Below are 25,848 nucleotides of genomic sequence, written 5' to 3' on the forward strand. Positions count from 1 at the left end.
TTATCTGGTCAGGCTTTTTGGGGCAAAAAACTAAAATTTGTCATAAAAAAAAAAAACTTGAATTTTTTGAGATCAATTATACCCCAATGCTGCAAAAAGCGAAAGGGGTAAATTCACTAATGGGTGAATGGTCGCCAGCATCAGCTTCGCACCCCGCGCACCACTTCACCAGGTGCAAATGTGCTACAACTACACCAATTCACTAATATGCAAAGTTTCGTCCTGCTGGCGACTTTTCGCTAGTGTTACTTACACAGTTCGAGCTTTTTTTAGTGATATTGCGCTTAGGTCAAGTTGCATGTGGCGGGTAATTTAAAGTTGTATGGAAGTCTTTACTATAAATGTTGTTGTAAAATTATATACATATGTTCCATATGTGATAAAATGTCTGGAGAAAACCACTAAAAACCCCAAAAAAAAGTTAGGACTTTTGAAGCCAATTCCTCTTAAAAAAAGGAAAAGTTGCCAAAGTTTTTTTTGAACTTAAATGCATTTTCAGAACACAGGATATGGTGTAAGTGAGGAAGATCTACCGTATATACTCGAGTATAAGCCGAGTTTTTCAGCCCCCAAAATATGCTGAAAAACTCTACCTCGGCTTATACTCGGGTCAAGCGCAAAAACGGTCGCCGGCATCCAAGGATAGTCGCTGGCCCAAGAATAGTCTCCAATAGTCACCGGTATCCAAGAATGGTTGTCGGCGTCCAAAAACAAGACGCTGGCACCTCCAATGGGAGCAGAAACCCTAAATTTTTTGATTGAAACTTACCAGAAGCTGCTGCATTTCTCACCCTAGGCTTATACTCGGCTTATACTCGAGTCAATAAGCTTTCCCAGTTTTTGGAGGTAGAATTGGGTACCTCGGCTTATACTCGGGACGGCTTATACTCGAGTATATACGGTAACTGCTTTATTGCACTTCACTTGGTCTAAACTAGCGAAGTCAACTCGATCTTTGGCCAGAGCGAAAAGTCACGTGGCGATAGAGTGCGAACGAATGCTAGCGACAGTCTCTTTCACTAGCGAATTGACGCCTGTGACTGTCAGTGAATTGGCGATGTCCCTGCTGGCGAATTGTCACTAGCGTTATCCACTTCATCCTTTAGCGAATCTGCCTCGAAATCCGAAAATCCGCCATCTCAGACCTGTCGAGGTCCTATATAAATCAATGAAAGAGGCACCTATCTCAATTTAACATTTTCGTGGTCTGTGCTGGGTTTAGCTCGATAATCCAACTTTTTTTGAAGAAAAATTTTGAGTTTTTCGTGTTTTTGCTCAACTTTATTGAGTTTTTCCTTGATCCAATTAAAGTCAGGCATGGGAGTTTGATCTTGATTTTTTAAATAAAATATGAGATAAATTCGGATTTTAGTAAATAACCCCCTAGGTGTTTTCTCTAGAGTTTCATTTTCTATCAAAAGGTCAAGAGCCAAATTAAAATGTAACCTATAATTGGGTTTGTCTAAAACTGAGAGAACTATAGGCAACTGTTTCATTAAACAATGTCTTTTCATAGTTCTATTTAAATCCCTAAATTAGTTAAAACCATTTGATTCTATTAATAGGGGCATAATTAAACATTTTACCTAATAATTTAATGTGGTTTTTGTTTCATTTAAAACTGGATGGATTAAATATACTCCAATCCTTTTTTAATTGTCTTCAGTCCTCAGCTTTTTGGGAGTGGTGGGATCTCCAGATAAAAAAAGGAAACAACATTTTTATAATTTTTTGGTCTGATAATTGAAGGGTTATTTGTCAAAAATCAAATTTATATAACTCGAATACACTCACAATTTAAGCAAACTCAAATGTTTGCGGATTTATAAAAAAAAAAAAATCAGACTGTAAAAAACTCAATTGAATGCAATTGGGAAAAATATTCAAGAACTTGAATTTATTACCAACGTCAAACAGCCCAAAACACCCAAAAAATTGTGAAGGCAAAAAACATCTGCAAATGGTTAGAGGGACCTCTGCTATTGACTTTTACATGAATTCGACAGGTTTCAGATGGAATATTTTCGGATTTGGACTTTTAGCAACTTCTGGGCATAATAAATTCCATAAAAATAGTTTTTAGTGAAAAAGTTTTTCGAGAAAACAAAAGTCAACTCTAATAAATAACCCCCTAATGTATCAAAGGTGTTATTGTGGGTTTCCCTAATGGTGGGAGAAGTTGAAACATTTTCTATATTTCTCTTGACTTTGATCCCCGATATTTACGGAAAGGGGGATTATTACTCTAACGAAGTCTCATGTGATCCCTTGAGTCATGTCAGACATTAATCTTTTTATTTTCATAGTTACTATTTCTTTTTTCTCTATTTACTCTCCTATCCTGGTTCTCCATGTTCCACTTAGAGATGGAACCCAGAGTGAAATCAAATCGATCTCGTTTTTTCTTTTCATTGATAACTGATTTAGAACACGTTGGGCTACTGATCTGGACTGTATCCCCTGAAATGCTGATTGTACAACTGAAATCTGTAAGTCAGTAATTTTATACTTTATACAATCTCTTTCCTAGTGATTCTACGTGTTTTTGTGCCAAGTCTGGGATTATTATTATTGTCATTCGCAGCATCAATAAGTGGCACAACCAGAGCATCACCCCATGTATTCTGCACCCCGTCTCTTCCACAACTGTCCTGCCAAGGCTACAAGATTCAGGAGGAATAGACATAATGGTGGAATACAGTCGTTGGGGGGTGGGGGTTAGAGCTCATTTCGGCAGATACCCCCTGGCACATCTAGATTCCAGCCAAATGATTGGTCCTCCCCGGGGAGTCGTTAGATTAATGTGCTGCAGAGGGAAACAATGTGGCTCAGCTGTGATGTGTCGGGATAAAGCGGAATTCTTACACAGAACATTATATTAATCAGCCAATATGTTTGCTCAATACAGAGAGCGGCAATCTCACCCCCCCGTGTGTGTGACTGTAAGCTCTTCTGCCACAGGCACATTTAATTGCTACCCCCTTATATCATTGTATTACCCAATTCCTTTTTGCCCCAGCTTCTCGCCCTGACCCCCTGTAACCTCTTGCCCTCACCCCAGCTTTAGTGTACCCCTTTTACTGACCCCCTGTAACCTCTTGCCCTCACCCCAGCTTTAGTGTACCCTCCCCCTGACCCCCTGTAACCTCTTCCCCTCACCCCAGCTTTAGTGTACCCCTTCCACTGACCCCCTGTAACCTCTTCCCCTCACCCCAAATTTAGTGTACACATCCCAATGACCCCCCTATAGGCTCTACCCCCAGCTTTAGTGTACCCCTCCCTGACCTGCTGTTGCACAGGTATATCTGATATTGATAGAGGCAGATAACATTATTAAGAGTTTGGATTTGCTTTGGTAATTGGCCAATAATCAGAGCCACAGGGGCCCCTGAAGCCCAAAGCAAGTCATTGATGTCCAGCCATTAAATAAATAGGAATCTGACCATATAAAGGGGAAGTACTAACCTGTTGTGATGATGTCAATTCTATGGACAGGGACATAACTGCAGAGGGAGCAGACCCTGTGGTTGCAGGGGACAGTAGGGTAGGCCCTAATTATTAAGCAATATCAATATATCTTGGTAGAATAGGTCAATTAACCAATGTTTTTGGGTCCTAAACTGAATTTGCTGTGGGCCCAGTAACACGTAATTACGTCACTGTCTATGTAAGTACCGGGTATCCCAGGTATCTCTCATGTATCTCTATAATAACTGGGATTTCCCTTTAATCCTGCTTTCTGGCAGGTTCACTCTGATTGGACAGTTTCATGCAGTCTCTCTGTGTGTCTCTAGCTCAGCCCTAACTGCACCCCCTCCTGGCACTGCCCGACTGAGCAACGACCGTCTAATGACTCTAATTATCACAATCCATTTTAATGACATTTAAAAGGACGTAATGCCTCGACCTGCCCAGGATTATATTGAGTGGGACACAGTGGGGTCATTGTCTCTGATTCCTGGAAAATAACATTTTCAATTCACCTTCTGCCCTGCCAACTGCAATTTTATCCTCCCTGTATTTATATAGCGCCAACATATTCCCCAGCTCTGTACAAATATTATACATCATTCATATCAGTCCCTACCCCAGTGAGTTTACAATCTAAGGTCCCTTTCACATTGAAACTCACTGGGGTCAGTTTTATCAGGAGCCAATTAACCTGCCTGTATGTATTTGGGGTGTGGGAGGAAACCTGGTTGCTCTACTGTCTCAATCTTGCCCTACTGTCTCCATCTTGCCCCACTGTCTCCATCTTGCCCCACTGTCTCCATCTTGTCCCACTGTCTCCATCTTGTCCTACAGTCTCCATCTTGTCCTACAGTCTTCATCTTGTCCTACTGTCTCCATCTTGTCCTACTGTCTCCATCTTGTCCTACAGTCTCCATCTTGTCCTACAGTCTCCATCTTGTCCTACAGTCTCCATCTTGTCCTACTTTCTCCATCTTGTCCTACAGTCTCCATCTTGCCCTACTGTCTCCATCTTGCCCTACTGTCTCCATCTTGTCCTACAGTCTCCATCTTGTCCTACAGTCTCCATCTTGTCCTACAGTCTCCATCTTGTCCTACTGTCTCCATCTTGTCCTACAGTCTCCATCTTGTCCTACAGTCTCCATCTTGTCCTACTTTCTCCATCTTGCCCTACTGTCTCCATCTTGTCCTACTGTACCTGTTATCCCCAACTTTTTTAGTGTACGTTTAATTGATGCTGGCAGGGCCTGGAGCCATATCCCCTATTCTCATCCCCCATAGGCATGTCTGACTGCAGTGGTATCTCCTTCAGATGAATATCCTTCCTCTATGACTAACTGTATAACTGTATGTAGCCATAACATAAACATTTATTGTATAAGCTCCTCCCACTGCTCGGTATTAACCCCCACCTCACAGGCACATAATCTCTGCTGATCCGCACACGTCTATAAATAGTCTGCCAGTAATACTCCCTGCACCCCGGCACCATCCCCTCTATAACACTGTGACCTGGAAGTGAGAAAACCCACTGCTGTACCAGCTGCAACATTTGCTGCATTTAGTTGGCCAGTTAGTCTGATACAGGGTCAAACATAGTCTGTAGCGCTGTATGGTGCCCTGGGCAGAACCCAAACAGCTTGAGGGGCAGAAACATAACAAGTGATGTGAGGTCAGGGTGCTCTGCCCATAAGAGGGTGCAATCTCTAATACTCTGCATTAGTACTGGAATCCTGCCTCTACCTAAGAGCTTACAATCTGCTGCATGCTGGGAAGTGTAGGCAGGTGGCTGCAGACTGTGAGCAAATTAGAAGAGCTGAGAACTGTGTTACCCATAATGCACTGGGAGTTCCCTAATCCTCACCTGTTGCATCCTGGTAGAGTTTAAATGCCCAGGTCCCAGCGCAGGGTCCAGTAGAGGCAGTTGCAGATCTCAGGTAAGAACTGACTGGGCACCTACTGTATGTGGCCCCTGACGTCTTCCTCAGGGACTGGGGGGGGCAAGAAGTAGGTTAGAGAGATGGGCAGGTGGAGACGGCATCACATTAACCTCTACTGTGCATTATTGATATAGTAAAGGGGACAGACAACTGTAAATTCACGTTTAGGGTATTATTGACCAGGCTGTAGAATTATAAATCTCTTACTGTTCAGGGAATAGTTCGGCAACAGCATAGGGATCCCTGATCTGTTCTACACTTTTGATAACTGTATTTATTATCAGTTTGCATTATTTCAACTATTTCCTTTTATACGTTGTACCCCTGAAACAAGATTTCTTTATGAAATGTATTTTCTGTGTTTCACCACTTTACTCTTAGAATCAAACCACTCTATGGCTGTTATATAAACAGTACATCTCAGCCATAAAGCAGGACAGGACTGCTGCTTCCAATGGGGATCAGATAGGATCTGTGCAGCCACTGGGACAGAATGTTCTGTTATACAGATAGCTAGAATCTCAGCTGCCATAAAGCAGGACAGGACTGCTGCTTACAATGGGGATCAGATAGGATCTGTGCAGTCACTGGGACAGAATGTTCTGTTATACAGATAGCTAGAATCTCAGCTGCCATAAAGCAGGACAGGACTGCTGCTTACAATGGGGATCAGATAGGATCTGTGCAGCCACTGGGACAGAATGTTCTGTTATACAGATAGCTAGAATCTCAGCTGCCATAAAGCAGGACAGGACTGCTGCTTACAATGGGGATCAGATAGGATCTGTGCAGCCACTGGGACAGAATGTTCTGTTATACAGATAGCTAGAATCTCAGCTGCCATAAAGCAGGACAGGACTGCTGCTTACAATGGGGATCAGATAGGATCTGTGCAGTCACTGGGACAGAATGTTCTGTTATACAGATAGCTAGAATCTCAGCTGCCATAAAGCAGGACAGGACTGCTGCTTACAATGGGGATCAGATAGGATCTGTGCAGCCACTGGGACAGAATGTTCTGTTATACAGATAGCTAGAATCTCAGCTGCCATAAAGCAGGACAGGACTGCTGCTTACAATGGGGATCAGACAGGATCTGTGCAGCCACTGGGACAGCCAGACTGACTGAGACATTTTGCTGTACCTGTCAGGGGAGTGGCATACAATAGTGGGCGACAACCAAATGAGCATAAGTAAGAGGGTGTTGAAGGGCAGGGCCTTTACTAATTTGAGATAAACCAACTTCCATTCCCTGCTGTAGAAGATGGTGATAGTCACACACAGCGGGACAGCCCAGATTTTATCCCCCTCTGTGCAACTGCCAGACTGTACTCAATGGGTAACTGTTCTGTTTCCTTCCAGCAGGGGGAGCTCTTACCAATATGGCCCTGGTGAAGAGCGGCTGGTTATGGAGGCAAAGTAAGTTTCTGCTAGTGAGGTTGTACTGTGGGCACAGGTTCAAGTGTAAGCTCTGGGGATATTTAGAAATTGGGAACTCATAGAAATCTCCACACACATTACAATCAGCACCTTCATCTGAGTTTAGAACTTTAAAGGGCAAGTATTTTTTTTAGATATTTCTTTACTGTCTAAGCACAGTCCCAGTCAAGTGCTCTCTGTGTCACTTAGCACTGAGTATCACTCATGTATTATAAGGGATAATGTACCCCCTACTGTAAATGATAAGGATATTAGAAGTCACTGAGGGGTTGTTCTGTGACCATATAAAGGCACAAGGCTGCAGGCTGAGTTATACAGGGAACTCTGAGTATCACTCATGTATTATAAGGGATAATGTACCCCCTACTGTAAATGATAAGGATATTAGAAGTCACTGAGGGGTTGTTCTGTGACCATATAAAGGCACAAGGCTGCAGGCTGAGTTATACAGGGAACTCTGAGTATCACTCATGTATTATAAGGGATAATGTACCCCCTACTGTAAATGATAAGGATATTAGAAGTCACTGAGGGGTTGTTCTGTGACCATATAAAGGCACAAGGCTGCAGGCTGAGTTATACAGGGAACTCTGAGTATCACTCATGTATTATAAGGGATAATGTACCCCCTACTGTAAATGATAAGGATATTAGAAGTCACTGAGGGGTTGTTCTGTGACCATATAAAGGCACAAGGCTGCAGGCTGAGTTATACAGGGAACTCTGAGTATCACTCATGTATTATAAGGGATAATGTACCCCCTACTGTAAATGATAAGGATATTCAAAGTCACTGAGGGGTTGTTCTGTGACCATATAAAGGCACAAGGCTGCAGGCTGAGTTATACAGGGAACTCTGAGTATCACTCATGTATTATAAGGGATAATGTACCCCCTACTGTAAATGATAAGGATATTAGAAGTCACTGAGGGGTTGTTCTGTGACCATATAAAGGCACAAGGCTGCAGGCTGAGTTATACAGGGAACAACTGCTGATTATAACTGATGACACCACTAAACACAGTTTATAAGGATATAATTTATAGGATATTTATGTGTATATATATATATATATATATAATGTAAATGCAGGAGCTCAAACTGGTGTCACTGTTGCTTTGTACAGGCTGTGTATTGAGGCGCTGGAAGAAGCACTGGTTTGACTTATGGTTGGACGGGAATCTTCTCTATTACCCTGACGAAAACCGCCGGACCGTAGAAAATCGAATCCCCATGAAGTTCAACTGTGTGAATGTGAGAGCCGGTCAGGAGTGTGGGGGTAAGGAGTGCGGGAAGGACTAATCCTGCCTGTTTTTATTTATCAGTTCAAGGGGCATCTTTGGGATATTTGGGGTCAGTATAGGGGCACCTCCCCAGAATAGTGATTTCAGCTTAACCCTTTCCATTCCAGACATTCTGCCTCCGGACGGGAACACCCAGGAATCCCTGGTGACGGTAGAATTAAGAGATCGCTCCAAGTTGCTGCTGTGCGCTGAGAGTGAGGATGATGCTGTGTAGGTATCTGGGTGACAAATGATAAACATTGGGGGGCACAGGGGGGGATGGGCTGTGAGTGATTATGTGCTGACTGGGTCTTTATAGGGACCAAATGGGGATCTTGATTTCCAGGGAAATCCAAACAAGATTAATATTCATTTGCTCTTGGCTCATTGTATAAGCCTCATTATACTATATGATTAGAGGAAGCAGAATGGCAGCTCCTACTAATATAAACATTGATATTAGGAATGCACCGAATCCACTATTTTGGATTCGGCCGAACCCCCGAATCCTTCACGAAGGATTCGGCCGAATACCGAACCAAATCCGAATTTGCATATGCAAATAAGGGGTGGGAAGGGGAAAAAATGTTTTACTTCCTTGTTTTGTGACAAAAAGTCACGCGATTTCCCTCTCCGCCCCTAATTTGCATATGCAAATTTGGCTTTTGATTCGGTTCGGCCGGACAGAAGGATTTGGCCGAATCCAAATCCTGCTGAAAAAGGCGAATCCTGCTGAAAAAGGCGAATCCTGCCCGAATCCTGAACCAAATCCTTGATTCGGTGCATCCCTAATTGATATATATGTGTGTGTGTGTGCAGTAATAAAGCATTGGGCTCCATGTAGCAATAAACATTAGTGTGTGTCTGGTGTTGGGGCGAAGGGTCAGTCTCTGCTGTGGAAAGTGGGGGGTAACTCATTAATTCCCTGGGGCAGAAGTGAGCAGTCAATGTTAATTTAAGCAGAGTCACATGACTTAATAATTATTCTCTTGTAGTGCATGGAAGATGGCGTTAATGGACACACAGTTCTATCCGGTAAGTGACCTCAGTGCCAAAGGGCTCTTTATCTCTCTGGTTTGTCTACCAAACTTACCATGGGCTGGATAAATACAGAGCCAATTCCATGTATAATACCCCAGAACACACAGCAGATAAATACAGTGCCAATTCCATGTATCATACCCAGAACACACAGCAGATAAATACAGAGCCAATTCCATGTATAATACCCAGAACACACAGCAGATAAATACAGTGCCAATTCCATGTATAATACCCCAGAACACACAGCAGGATAAATTCAGAGCCAATTCCATGTATAATACCCCAGAACACACAGCAGATAAATACAGTGCCAATTCCATGTATAATACCCCAGAACCCACAGCAGATAAATACAGTGCCAATTCCATGTATAATACCCCAGAACACACAGCACATAAATACAGTGCCAATTCCATGTATAATACCCCAGAACCCACAGCAGATAAATACAGTGCCAATTCCATGTATAATACCCCAGAACACACAGCAGATAAATACAGTGCCAATTCCATGTATAATACCCAGAACACACAGCAGGATAAATTCAGAGCCAATTCCATGTATAATACCCAGAACACACAGCAGGATAAATTCAGAGCCAATTCCATGTATAATACCCCAGAACACACAGCAGATAAATACAGTGCCAATTCCATGTATAATACCCCAGAACATACAGCAGATAAATACAGTGCCAATTCCATGTATAATACCCCAGAACACACAGCAGATAAATACAGTGCCAATTCCATCTATAATACCCCAGAACACACAGCACATAAATACAGTGCCAATTCCATGTATAATACCCCAGAACACACAGCAGATAAATACAGTGCCAATTCCATGTATAATACCCCAGAACCCACAGCAGATAAATACAGTGCCAATTCCATGTATAATACCCCAGAACACACAGCAGATAAATACAGAGCCAATTCCATGTATAATACCCAGAACACACAGCAGATAAATACAGAGCCAATTCCATGTATAATACCCCAGAACACACAGCAGATAAATACAGTGCCAATTCCATGTATAATACCCCAGAACCCACAGCAGATAAATACAGTGCCAATTCCATGTATAATACCCAGAACACACAGCAGGATAAATTCAGAGCCAATTCCATGTATAATACCCCAGAACACACAGCAGATAAATACAGTGCCAATTCCATGTATAATACCCCAGAACACACAGCAGATAAATACAGTGCCAATTCCATGTATAATACCCAGAACACACAGCAGGATAAATTCAGAGCCAATTCCATGTATAATACCCCAGAACACACAGCAGATAAATACAGGGCCAATTCCATGTATAATACCCCAGAACACACAGCAGGATAAATTCAGAGCCAATTCCATGTATAATACCCCAGAACATACAGCAGATAAATACAGTGCCAATTCCATGTATAATACCCCAGAACATACAGCAGATAAATACAGTGCCAATTCCATGTATAATACCCCAGAACACACAGCAGATAAATACAGTGCCAATTCCATGTATAATACCCCAGAACACACAGCAGATAAATACAGTGCCAATTCCATGTATAATACCCCAGAACACACAGCAGATAAATACAGTGCCAATTCCATGTATAATACCCCAGAACCCACAGCAGATAAATACAGTGCCAATTCCATGTATAATACCCAGAACACACAGCAGGATAAATTCAGAGCCAATTCCATGTATAATACCCAGAACACACAGCAGGATAAATTCAGAGCCAATTCCATGTATAATACCCCAGAACACACAGCAGATAAATACAATGCCAATTCCATGTATAATACCCAGAACACACAGCAGGATAAATTCAGAGCCAATTCCATGTATAATACCCCAGAACACACAGCAGATAAATACAGTGCCAATTCCATGTATAATACCCCAGAACACACAGCAGATAAATACAGTGCCAATTCCATGTATAATACCCAGAACACACAGCAGGATAAATTCAGAGCCAATTCCATGTATAATACCCCAGAACACACAGCAGATAAATACAGTGCCAATTCCATGTATAATACCCCAGAACACACAGCAGATAAATACAGGGCCAATTCCATGTATAATACCCCAGAACACACAGCAGATAAATACAGGGCCAATTCCATGTATAATACCCAGAACACACAGCAGGATAAATTCAGAGCCAATTCCATGTATAATACCCCAGAACACACAGCAGATAAATACAGGGCCAATTCCATGTATAATACCCCAGAACACACAGCAGGATAAATTCAGAGCCAATTCCATGTATAATACCCCAGAACCCACAGCAGATAAATACAGTGCCAATTCCATGTATAATACCCCAGAACACACAGCAGATAAATACAGTGCCAATTCCATGTATAATACCCCAGAACCCACAGCAGATAAATACAGTGCCAATTCCATCTATAATACCCCAGAACACACAGCACATAAATACAGTGCCAATTCCATGTATAATACCCCAGAACACACAGCAGATAAATACAGTGCCAATTCCATGTATAATACCCAGAACACACAGCAGGATAAATTCAGAGCCAATTCCATGTATAATACCCAGAACACACAGCAGGATAAATTCAGAGCCAATTCCATGTATAATACCCCAGAACACACAGCAGATTAAATACAGTGCCAATTCCATGTATAATACCCCAGAACACACAGCAGATAAATACAGTGCCAATTCCATGTATAATACCCAGAACACACAGCAGATAAATACAGTGCCAATTCCATGTATAATACCCCAGAACACACAGCAGATAAATACAGCGCCAATTCCATGTATAATACCCCAGAACACACAGCAGATAAATACAGTGCCAATTCCATGTATAATACCCCAGAACACACAGCAGATAAATACAGTGCCAATTCCATGTATAATACCCCAGAACACACAGCAGATAAATACAGTGCCAATTCCATGTATAATACCCCAGAACACACAGCAGATAAATACAGGGCCAATTCCATGTATAATACCCCAGAACACACAGCAGATAAATACAGGGCCAATTCCATGTATAATACCCCAGAACACACAGCAGATAAATACAGGGCCAATTCCATGTATAATACCCAGAACACACAGCAGGATAAATTCAGAGCCAATTCCATGTATAATACCCCAGAACACACAGCAGATAAATACAGGGCCAATTCCATGTATAATACCCCAGAACACACAGCAGGATAAATTCAGAGCCAATTCCATGTATAATACCCCAGAACCCACAGCAGATAAATACAGTGCCAATTCCATGTATAATACCCCAGAACACACAGCAGATAAATACAGGGCCAATTCCATGTATAATACCCCAGAACACACAGCAGGATAAATTCAGAGCCAATTCCATGTATAATACCCCAGAACCCACAGCAGATAAATACAGTGCCAATTCCATGTATAATACCCCAGAACACACAGCAGATAAATACAGTGCCAATTCCATGTATAATACCCAGAACACACAGCAGGATAAATTCAGAGCCAATTCCATGTATAATACCCAGAACACACAGCAGGATAAATTCAGAGCCAATTCCATGTATAATACCCCAGAACACACAGCAGATAAATACAGTGCCAATTCCATGTATAATACCCCAGAACATACAGCAGATAAATACAGTGCCAATTCCATGTATAATACCCCAGAACACACAGCAGATAAATACAGTGCCAATTCCATCTATAATACCCCAGAACACACAGCACATAAATACAGTGCCAATTCCATGTATAATACCCCAGAACACACAGCAGATAAATACAGTGCCAATTCCATGTATAATACCCCAGAACCCACAGCAGATAAATACAGTGCCAATTCCATGTATAATACCCCAGAACACACAGCACATAAATACAGTGCCAATTCCATGTATAATACCCCAGAACCCACAGCAGATAAATACAGTGCCAATTCCATGTATAATACCCCAGAACACACAGCAGATAAATACAGTGCCAATTCCATGTATAATACCCAGAACACACAGCAGGATAAATTCAGAGCCAATTCCATGTATAATACCCCAGAACACACAGCAGATAAATACAGTGCCAATTCCATGTATAATACCCCAGAACACACAGCAGATAAATACAGTGCCAATTCCATGTATAATACCCAGAACACACAGCAGGATAAATTCAGAGCCAATTCCATGTATAATACCCCAGAACACACAGCAGATAAATACAGGGCCAATTCCATGTATAATACCCCAGAACACACAGCAGGATAAATTCAGAGCCAATTCCATGTATAATACCCCAGAACATACAGCAGATAAATACAGTGCCAATTCCATGTATAATACCCCAGAACATACAGCAGATAAATACAGTGCCAATTCCATGTATAATACCCCAGAACACACAGCAGATAAATACAGTGCCAATTCCATGTATAATACCCCAGAACACACAGCAGATAAATACAGTGCCAATTCCATGTATAATACCCCAGAACACACAGCAGATAAATACAGTGCCAATTCCATGTATAATACCCCAGAACCCACAGCAGATAAATACAGTGCCAATTCCATGTATAATACCCCAGAACACACAGCACATAAATACAGTGCCAATTCCATGTATAATACCCCAGAACCCACAGCAGATAAATACAGTGCCAATTCCATGTATAATACCCCAGAACACACAGCAGATAAATACAGTGCCAATTCCATGTATAATACCCAGAACACACAGCAGGATAAATTCAGAGCCAATTCCATGTATAATACCCAGAACACACAGCAGGATAAATTCAGAGCCAATTCCATGTATAATACCCCAGAACACACAGCAGATAAATACAATGCCAATTCCATGTATAATACCCAGAACACACAGCAGGATAAATTCAGAGCCAATTCCATGTATAATACCCCAGAACACACAGCAGATAAATACAGTGCCAATTCCATGTATAATACCCAGAACACACAGCAGGATAAATTCAGAGCCAATTCCATGTATAATACCCCAGAACACACAGCAGATAAATACAGTGCCAATTCCATGTATAATACCCCAGAACACACAGCAGATAAATACAGGGCCAATTCCATGTATAATACCCCAGAACACACAGCAGATAAATACAGGGCCAATTCCATGTATAATACCCAGAACACACAGCAGGATAAATTCAGAGCCAATTCCATGTATAATACCCCAGAACACACAGCAGATAAATACAGGGCCAATTCCATGTATAATACCCCAGAACACACAGCAGGATAAATTCAGAGCCAATTCCATGTATAATACCCCAGAACCCACAGCAGATAAATACAGTGCCAATTCCATGTATAATACCCCAGAACCCACAGCAGATAAATACAGTGCCAATTCCATCTATAATACCCAGAACACACAGCACATAAATACAGTGCCAATTCCATGTATAATACCCAGAACACACAGCAGATAAATACAGTGCCAATTCCATGTATAATACCCAGAACACACAGCAGGATAAATTCAGAGCCAATTCCATGTATAATACCCAGAACACACAGCAGGATAAATTCAGAGCCAATTCCATGTATAATACCCCAGAACACACAGCAGATAAATACAGTGCCAATTCCATGTATAATACCCCAGAACACACAGCAGATAAATACAGTGCCAATTCCATGTATAATACCCAGAACACACAGCAGATAAATACAGTGCCAATTCCATGTATAATACCCCAGAACACACAGCAGATAAATACAGTGCCAATTCCATGTATAATACCCCAGAACACACAGCAGATAAATACAGCGCCAATTCCATGTATAATACCCCAGAACACACAGCAGATAAATACAGTGCCAATTCCATGTATAATACCCCAGAACACACAGCAGATAAATACAGTGCCAATTCCATGTATAATACCCAGAACACACAGCAGATAAATACAGTGCCAATTCCATGTATAATACCCCAGAACACACAGCAGATAAATACAGTGCCAATTCCATGTATAATACCCCAGAACACACAGCAGATAAATACAGCGCCAATTCCATGTATAATACCCCAGAACACACAGCAGATAAATACAGTGCCAATTCCATGTATAATACCCCAGAACACACAGCAGATAAATACAGTGCCAATTCCATGTATAATACCCCAGAACACACAGCAGATAAATACAGTGCCAATTCCATGTATAATACCCCAGAACACACAGCAGATAAATACAGGGCCAATTCCATGTATAATACCCCAGAACACACAGCAGATAAATACAGGGCCAATTCCATGTATAATACCCCAGAACACACAGCAGATAAATACAGGGCCAATTCCATGTATAATACCCAGAACACACAGCAGGATAAATTCAGAGCCAATTCCATGTATAATACCCCAGAACACACAGCAGATAAATACAGGGCCAATTCCATGTATAATACCCCAGAACACACAGCAGGATAAATTCAGAGCCAATTCCATGTATAATACCCCAGAACCCACAGCAGATAAATACAGTGCCAATTCCATGTATAATACCCCAGAATACACAGCAGATAAATACAGAGCCAATTCCATGTATAATACCCCAGAACACACAGCAGATAAATACAGAGCCAATTCCATGTATAATACCCCAGAACACACAGCAGATAAATACAGGGCCAATTCCATGTATAATACCCCAGAACACACAGCAGGATAAATTCAGAGCCAATTCCATGTATAATACCCCAGAACCCACAGCAGATAAATACAGAGCCAATTCCATGTATAATACCCCAGAACACACAGCAGATAAATACAGAGCCAATTCCATGTATAATACCCCAGAACACACAGCAGATAAATACAGGGCCAATTCCATGTATAATACCCCAGAACACACAGCAGGATAAATTCAGAGCCAATTCCATGTATAATACCCCAGAACACACAGCAGATAAATACAGTGCCAATTCCATGTATAATACCCCAGAACACACAGCAGATAAATACAGTGCCAATTCCATGTATAATACCCCAGAACACACAGCAGATAAATACAGTGCCAATTCCATGTATAATACCCAGAACACACAGCAGATAAATACAGTGCCAATTCCATGTATAATACCCCAGAACACACAGCAGATAAATACAGCGCCAATTCCATGTATAATACCCCAGAACACACAGCAGATAAATACAGGGCCAATTCCATGTATAATACCCCAGAACACACAGCAGATAAATACAGTGCCAATTCCATGTATAATACCCCAGAACACACAGCAGATAAATACAGGGCCAATTCCATGTATAATACCCCAGAACACACAGCAGGATAAATTCAGAGCCAATTCCATGTATAATACCCCAGAACACACAGCAGATAAATACAGTGCCAATTCCATGTATAATACCCCAGAACACACAGCAGATAAATACAGTGCCAATTCCATGTATAATACCCCAGAACACACAGCAGATAAATACAGTGCCAATTCCATGTATAATACCCCAGAACACACAGCAGATAAATACAGCGCCAATTCCATGTATAATACCCCAGAACACACAGCAGATAAATACAGAGCCAATTCCATGTATAATACCCCAGAACACACAGCAGATAAATACAGTGTCAATTCCATGTATAATACCCCAGAACACACAGCAGATAAATACAGTGCCAATTCCATGTATAATACCCCAGAACACACAGCAGATAAATACAGAGCCAATTCCATGTATAATACCCAGAACATACAGCAGATAAATACAGGGCCAATTCCATGTATAATACCCCAGAACACACAGCAGATAAATACAGTGTCAATTCCATGTATAATACCCCAGAACACACAGCAGATAAATACAGGGCCAATAACTAAAGTGGAAGGAGACCCCATGGTGACAAGCTTGGTCTGCTTCCTCTATGTTTCTGACACATGTAATATTGTGGATAATCTTTGATTTTTGTGCAATGGGTGCTGTGATGGGGTCCATAACATTTTTTGGCAGTAGGGCTTATATGTTATGCCACCAATAATACCCCTATCTTGTGTGTTGCAAGGAAAGTCGTTAGTGTTGGTGTGGGGGGGCTCAGCCTGACGAAGCTTTCATTATATTGTGCCCATGAATGTGGGTCGATTTTATTGATGTTCAAAGCTATGAGCAAGGGAAAGACAGAGCAAGAAAGTGAATGCGACAGACTGTTCCTGCAGGAATAAATCAATTCAGTCTCCTGGCCAGTTTTTCAGTACAGAAAGTCCTGAAATAACTTAGTGCGTTAACCCCTTGCGGTGCAAGACACAGTATTTGTGTGTGTGTGTTTGGGATTGTGTGTGAACAGGGGGCAAACCCATTGATAGACTATGTACTGTATATCACTAAACTGCCATGTGATGAGTGGGGGGACTGCACATATGATGGAGACAGTAGGACAAGATGGAGACATTAGGGCAAGATGGAGACAGTAGGACAAGATGGAGACAGTAGGACAAGATGGAGACAGTAGGACAAGATGGAGACATTAGGGCAAGATGGAGACAGTAGGACAAGATGGAGACAGTAGGCCAAGATAGAGACATTAGGGCAAGGTAGAGACAGTAGAGCAAGATGGAGACAGTAGGGCAAGATGGAGACATTAGGGCAAGATGGAGACAGTAGGGCAAGATGGAGACATTAGGGCAAGGTAGAGACAGTATGACAAGATGGAGACAGTAGAACAAAATGGTGAAAGTAGGGCAAGATGGAGACCCTCTGTAACACATTATATCAATTGTTAAAGTCCTTTAATAAGACCTAAAGTGTAGATGCAACCAGAATGCAATTCTGCCCGTTTGAGCCCTTGCCTTTATTACATACAGACTGAAATGATTATTATGCAACTAAATGTCCCTACATTCTATATAAGATGACACAGCTGGTCCAGTTGCACTGAGATGTCCCTGATCCAGTCTCCCAATAAGCACAACTGCTGCCCCTCACTTCTGTCATTGGAGGGGGGAGAAATGAGCTCCTCTTTTTTTCATATCGATCTACCTTCCTCCTCATTTATACCTCTAGTAAACAGCCGGTGATTGGTGGTTTAATCAATGTGTTCAACCTCTGCCCCAGAAGCCATATACAGTTATAAATAAAGTCATGTATTGATCAGTGACCCCTGTGTGTGTATATACTGTATATATATATACGGCCGCTCCATAGGACAGGGAGATAATGGCTGTGGTTATTAACACATTATTTATGGGGAGTAACAGTCTGTTTATAGGTCCAGAAGCTGCTAATAAATTTCGTCTTTATGGCTAAAAGTGTCTTCTCATCATCGTCTTCTGATCACCAGTCATATGTACTTTATTATGTCCCAGAGGCTTACACTTCAGTCTGATTCAGCATGTAATCCGCCCAGTTGGGGGAACTACAATACGCAGAGCATTTTCTCTCCAGGATCCTGTGTCCCTAAATCTCTTTCTTCCACCCACAGGTGAATGTATATGACCCATATGATGATCATTACCAGGCGATTCCATTCAATGGCCACCATGCGGCCTACATCAATCAGGGCTACTGTGGGCACGGCTATGGTAAGTGTAACCGATTACGTCTTTGGCATTGATTTAATCTCCTGGAAACTGTGGGCACAGCTATATATATATATATATATATATATATGTATGTGTGTCTATATAGTAACTGGTTCTGTGTTGCCCTCTAGTGGCCAGATCACTTAAATACACAAAGTCTTTATCTCAAGGTTCTTAGTTTATTGGGTTTCCTCCCTAGAACTTGTCTGTTCATTGGTTGGTTGGTGACTCACTGGATCCTGTGCTTTTGGGGGTACACTAACGGTACAGTCCTGCTATTCCCCGACTAGCAACTCATGTACCCCCTCTGATTCTCTTTCCCCCTACAGTCCCTTTCAATGTCAGAGAGGACCCTCACCGCTATTCATATGGACAACAGATGGCGCTGGGAATGCTTGCGGGTGCAGTAACAGGCTCCGCCCTCAGCTCCCTTCTTTGGCTGCCATGTTGGTTCTGAGAACATAAAGAGGACTGACCCATGTGTACCTGCACGTTCTGCTTATCTGCCTGGGATAATACATTTGTAATAATAATATTAACCTCATTAGGATAAACTGCCTGTTGTTGAACTATAGCTCCCAGCAATGGTTGGCACCCCAGGGGGGTAGGTACTATTGTTTAGCCTCCACCAGGCACAGGGGGGGGGGGTATCTATGGGATCCACTAGTTTCCCATCTTGTCTATAAGCATCCAATAAATGTCTGAGCCCTTCCATAGTATTGTGCATTTATACATAACACCCCCCCCAGATAATTTTATCTAGCGCTTTAAGGAAATCTCTGCCTCTTTTACTCAGGGTAAAGTTCATTGACACCATTGTGACATTACAAGGCTGCCCAATATCCAGTCTCTTCTCATTGTCATGAGGTTTATAGTTACTTGTATCTGTCATTGCTACTGAAAGCAGAGTCTGATTGTAAATATTCTCTGCACTGCCGGTTCTGACTCTTGAAACAGTGTAACAGAAAGCAGCTGATGAACAGACCTGGAGGAGCACTGAATGAAGAACAGCACCACAGCAAAGTGCTATGGAATATGCCGGCACTATACAGTAAATGGAAGATTATAATTCTAACAGCCGCCCACTTGCAGTAAGTATTCTGCTGCTATACCTTTTCTGCCAGCAGGTGGTGCTGTTGGCCTATTCCATTCATGCACACTCAATAGGTGGGCTCTTTGTAGGCCGTTCCAAAGCAGCTCCAGATAAAAGGGGTCACAATTCAAGCGCAGTACTATTTTGGATAGAATTTTCCATGTTTTTTTTACCAGCATTTGTACAATCACATGACTCAAACCAGGGCTCTTACTCCCCCTTACAGAGATCCAGCTCCTTTGGGGCAGGTACTGATGGGAAGGATGAACAATTGGAGGGTCACATTGTTGTATGTACAAATCACAACTCCCCAGGGATCCTAAACTTCCGCCCAACAGCTGATGCTAAATTGTAGCCAAAGCTGAATCCCCATGAAGTTACAGATGGCAAAACTGCCTCCTGCCGACCCAAGTGTGCTCCTGATTTATTGAAAAGTGGGCCGTCTCAGGGTGGATTGGGGGTGTGGTCACGGTGGAGTTGCTGGGAATGTGAGTGCAGTGGGGATAATGGAGTCTATAGGGGCACGGACTGCTGTGAATTGGGTTGCCTCCCGGCCGGTTTTTTATTGGCCTAGCCGGTAAAACATCTGCCAAGGCCGGGGTCGGTATTACAAATTTACCGGCAATGTAGTTGATACTGTCATGGGAAATTTTTTTTCCCAAAATGAATCAGTTAATAGTGCTGCTCCCATAGAATTCTGCACTGAAATCCATTTCTTAAAAGAGCAAACAGATTTTTTTATATTCAATTTTGAAATCTGACATGGGGCTAGACATTTTGTCAATGTCCCAGCTGCCCCAAGTTATGTGACTTGTGCTCTGATAAACTTCAATCACTCTTTACTGCTGTACTGCAAGTTGGAGTGATATCACCCCCTCCCTTCCCCCCCCCAGCAGCCAAACAAAAGAACAATGGGAAGGTAACCAGATAGCAGCTCCCTCAGGGCCGGATTTACATAGTGGCTGCCCCTAGGCCCACTGCCGTTCATCGCCCCTGTCCCCTCCCCTTTATTTATGTAAATTGTCATCATCTGGACAGGAGCAATGGGGATTGCTCACAGGAAATTTAAAAAATGATTGTATCTCCAGTGCATCCTCAGTATTTTTGAATCAATGTGGGTGTGGTTGGGCACCATGCTGCCCCCTAAAATCATGCCGCCCTAGGCCTGGGCCTAGGTGGCCTTTCCACAAATCCGGGCCTGAGCTCCCTAACACAAGATAACAGCTGCCTGGTAGATCTAAGAACAACACTCAATAGTAAAAACCCATGTCCCACTGAGACACATTCAGTTACATTGAGAAGGAAAAACAACAGCCTGCCGAAAACATTTCTCTCCTAAAGTGCAGGCACAAGTCACATGACTGGGGGCAGCTGGGAAATTGACAAAATGTCTAGCCCATGTCAGATTTCAAAATTGAATATAAAAAAAATCTGTTTGCTCTTTTGAGAAATGGATTTCAGTGCAGAATTCTGCTGGAGCAGCACTATTAACTGATTCCTTTTGAAAAATTTTTTTTTTCCCATGACAGTATCCCTTTAACAAATTTGAACTTTTCTCCTCACCCGCCTTCTGGCCATCACGCAACATAGCTCCTCCCTCTTGCACGGCACAACCCGCCCCTTTTACAACACGACTGTCTCCACCACCGCCAGTATTTTATCGAAAGGTGGCAACTCTAGCTGCTCAGTAAGTGCAGTGCTGGTTCCCCATAATGAATGTTGTGCTGCTGGGACAGGAATGACACACGTCAGTACCGTATGAAAAGCAATATCCCAGATGTTTCAGTACTAAGCACTGGTTTATAATCAAGACAAGAGCCTTACTGGGATTTCCCAAATTATATCAAGTGTTCTAAGGAGCATGCACTCTACTAATATCATTCAGCTGGTGCCACACGAGTAACTACCTCTTTCGGTCAGTAATTTTTAATAAAAACATCCCAAGCACATTGCCCCCCCCCCCCAATTGACACGGCAAACATGGCCGCCACCAATTTAAATGCATCATGGCTGCCTGTCTGTGCCGATTAACTGACTCACAATCAATATCACTTTAACAAGCCATTTCCTCGATCAATGCTCATTTCATTAGTGCAATTAGTCCTTGTGTGATCGACACCAACACACAACCCAAGTGACACTGACCAGCACAACTGCTCCCACAATCCCCACGTCACCCTCTATTCACTGGAAAATCCACCCAAAACTCTTCTGCATTAATCTCAAGAGATCTAATTCTCATCAACTTCCCAATATCCATTCATTCCTCATTCTCACTGGGTTTATAGTTCTGTGTAACTGTCATTGTGTCTGTCCCTTTCTCTTCTCTGCACTGCTGCCTCTGACTCCTGATACAACTTCCCAATATCCATTCATTCCTCATTCTCACTGGGTTTATAGTTCTGTGTAACTGTCATTGTGTCTGTCCCTTTCTCTTCTCTGCACTGCTGCCTCTGACTCCTGATACAACTTCCCAATATCCATTCATTCCTCATTCTCACTGGGTTTATAGTTCTGTGTAACTGTCATTGTGTCTGTCCCTTTCTCTTCTCTGCACTGCTGCCTCTGACTCCTGATACAACTTCCCAATATCCATTCATTCCTCATTCTCACTGGGTTTATAGTTCTGTGTAACTGTCATTGTGTCTGTCCCTTTCTCTTCTCTGCACTGCTGCCTCTGACTCCTGATACAACTTCCCAATATCCATTCATTCCTCATTCTCACTGGGTTTATAGTTCTGTGTAACTGTCATTGTGTCTGTCCCTTTCTCTTCTCTGCACTGCTGCCTCTGACTCCTGATACAACTTCCCAATATCCATTCATTCCTCATTCTCACTGGGTTTATAGTTCTGTGTAACTGTCATTGTGTCTGTCCCTTTCTCTGCACTGCTGCCTCTGACTCCTGATACAACTTCCCAATATCCATTCATTCCTCATTCTCACTGGGTTTATAGTTCTGTGTAACTGTCATTGTGTCTGTCCCTTTCTCTTCTCTGCACTGCTGCTTCTGACTCCTGATACAACTTCCCAATATCCATTCATTCCTCATTCTCACTGGGTTTATAGTTCTGTGTAACTGTCATTGTGTCTGTCCCTTTCTCTGCACTGCTGCTTCTGACTCCTGATACAACTTCCCAATATCCATTCATTCCTCATTCTCACTGGGTTTATAGTTCTGTGTAACTGTCATTGTGTCTGTCCCTTTCTCTGCACTGCTGCTTCTGACTCCTGATACAACTTCCCAATATCCATTCATTCCTCATTCTCACTGGGTTTATAGTTCTGTGTAACTGTCATTGTGTCTGTCCCTTTCTCTGCACTGCTGCTTCTGACTCCTGATACAACTTCCCAATATCCATTCATTCCTCATTCTCACTGGGTTTATAGTTCTGTGTAACTGTCATTGTGTCTGTCCCTTTCTCGTCTCTGCACTGCTGCTTCTGACTCCTGATACAACTTCCCAATATCCATTCATTCCTCATTCTCACTGGGTTTATAGTTCTGTGTAACTGTCATTGTGTCTGTCCCTTTCTCTGCACTGCTGCTTCTGACTCCTGATACAACTTCCCAATATCCATTCATTCCTCATTCTCACTGGGTTTATAGTTCTGTGTAACTGTCATTGTGTCTGTCCCTTTCTCTGCACTGCTGTCTCTGACTCCTGATACAACTTCCCAATATCCATTCATTCCTCATTCTCACTGGGTTTATAGTTATGTTCTGACTTTTAAAACAAAAGTCAGTTTTCCTATAGGTCTGTTAATCTGTCGCCTTCTGCTACATTATTTCAGGAGTCGTATCTGCTAGTACTGCAGCTTCATGGGCAAAATCCCACAACTTCTCAATAAAAATCCCAAAATAACCTGCAGTACAGGCAGCATCATTTGGGATTCCATTGTTTCTGATATTACCTAGGAAAATGGAACGTTCCTCATTCCAAATTTCCTATAACTCAGATCTTGAACCATTTATACATGGTTATTATACTAGAAGTTTGGTGGGGTTTATTAAAGCACAAGGTTTAACTTGATGGATCTTTTATCCACCTCATCTACTCAGTACCTGCTTTCTGGCCATGATATCACTCCAACTTCCAGTACAGCAGTAAAGAGTGACTGAAGTTCATCAGAGCACAAGTCACATGACTGAGGGCAGCTGGGAAATTGACAAAATGTCTAGCCCCATGTCAGATTTCAAAATTGAATATAAAAAAATATATTTGCTCTTTTGAAAAATGGATTTCAGTGCAGAATTCTATTAACTGATGTGTTTTGAAAAAAAACATGTTTTCCCATGACAATATCACTTTAATTACACCAGGAGAAGATAACATTACACTTTAATTAATGGGATGTTCTCCAGCAGAGAATTAATTAGGCAGCAGAGAGGCCTGTGAGACCCAGGCTGTTGTATTAAAGAAGCTGGGCAAAAAAATCAGGTTATTGTGCTGGCAGTCCCTTTGTATTGGGCCTTGTACCTGTGTCACTCATTACCTGTAGATTGTGCTGCTTTAGCAAATGCTCCTCCCACCCCCTGGGACCCCTACTATGCCTGTGAGGCCCCTGTCTCTATAAAAAAAACACACCCATTGACTTTAATGTGTTTTGCAAAATTTTTCATTGTTTAGTAAATTATGCTTGGCACATGCATGCATTGAAAATCCTACTGGGAAAGGACTGCATTGCCCACTGATGTAGCACCGGAGTCTGTATATTCCCCTAACTGTTGGCTCTATATCATACATGAAATTGCTGCTGTATTTATCTGCTGTGTGTTCTGGGGTATTATACATGGAATTGGTACTGTATTTATCTGCTGTGTGTTCTGGGGTATTATACATGGAATTGGCACTGTATTTATCTGCTGTGTGTTCTGGGGTATTATACATGGAATTGGCACTGTATTTATCTGCTGTGTGTTCTGGGGTATTATACATGGAATTGGCACTGTATTTATCTGCTGTGTGTTCTAGGGTATTATACATGGAATTGGCACTGTATTTATCCTGCTGTGTGTTCTGGGGCATGGGTGTCCGCAGAAAATTTTCCAGGGTGGGGCAAGGAGGCATCAGTGGGCAGGCCTGTGAGATAGGTGGGTGTGTCACTGCCATCAGGGGGTGGAGCTATGCCACGGCAATCAGCCGATAGCCGGGTCAATCAAGGGAATCCTGCACAGTTTCCCTAATTTCAAAAACCATCCAGGAAGTTTTGACCCGGGCAACCCTTCAAAATACCGGTTGTCTGACAAGTGGCAACCCTAGTTCACACAAAGATGGCAAAGTGGCAAGTTCATGCATAAATACCCCCAGAACTCACAAACAGATGGTACAGGGCAAGTACATGCAAAAATCTTCGAGGGATCGCAACAGAAACCACAGTAAGCTGGGGCCAATGTGCACAGTCCCATAGCTCCCAACATTTGTGATTAAGAAAGAGGGACAAAAAGTTGAGGCGCGCGTAGCGTGGCTAATTTTTTGGCCACGCCCACTTTATGGCCACTCCCCCATAAGTCATGCCCATTTAACTTTAACAAAAACAACATATAAAAACAATCAACCGGCTGTAGGGTACAATGCTCTGTGACATCATGTGCTGGACACTTACCCAGCTGTTGTGTTACAAAGCAAATCCAGCTATGCAGAGTATAACAGAGCAGCAGCACAGAGACCACAAGTTAAGAAATATTGAAACCATTTTAGGACATAATAAATCTCCTAAGCACATGGAATGCAGCTTCACTTGGGACACCCATCAAATAAGGTTCTATTAACTCCTCCGTCCTGCCTGTATGTATACCTCACATTTACCCCTCCTGTCAGGTTACTCAACCTTCAAGTCTAAGCTTTCCTCCTTTAATGATTTCCTCTGAGCCCTCCACCCTCACAATCTCTCCTACAACAACTATCTTCTCCCTCAGCCTTCATATTCTCTAGGAGCCTGGCTGATGATAAGGCTGTGACAAATGAGGGGTCA

General features: G+C 42.3%; 1 protein-coding gene across 3 annotated transcripts in view; it reads left to right on the forward strand.

Moving 5' to 3' along the window:
- The first annotated feature begins 2,427 nt into the window (after nt 1-2,427).
- Nucleotides 2,428-25,848, forward strand: part of plekhb1.L (pleckstrin homology domain containing B1 L homeolog) — a 30,069-nt gene continuing 6,648 nt past the window's right edge. The window contains exons 1-7 of one of the 3 annotated variants that reach the window (XM_018245089.2): nt 2,428-2,489; nt 6,774-6,830; nt 7,979-8,131; nt 8,264-8,366; nt 9,131-9,170; nt 18,683-18,782; nt 19,112-19,494. In XM_018245089.2, coding sequence (XP_018100578.1) covers nt 6,794-6,830; nt 7,979-8,131; nt 8,264-8,366; nt 9,131-9,170; nt 18,683-18,782; nt 19,112-19,239 — 561 coding nt within the window. In that variant the 5' untranslated portion in view covers nt 2,428-2,489; nt 6,774-6,793 and the 3' untranslated portion in view covers nt 19,240-19,494. Of the gene's footprint in view, nt 2,490-5,262; nt 5,409-6,773; nt 6,831-7,978; nt 8,132-8,263; nt 8,367-9,130; nt 9,171-18,682; nt 18,783-19,111; nt 19,495-25,848 lie in introns of those variants that run through there. The other 2 variants (XM_018245088.2, NM_001092911.1) reach the window with 2 other exon arrangements.

The sequence above is a fragment of the Xenopus laevis genome, chromosome 2L (genome assembly GCF_017654675.1).
Source record: "Xenopus laevis strain J_2021 chromosome 2L, Xenopus_laevis_v10.1, whole genome shotgun sequence".
Lineage (NCBI taxonomy): Eukaryota > Metazoa > Chordata > Amphibia > Anura > Pipidae > Xenopus > Xenopus laevis.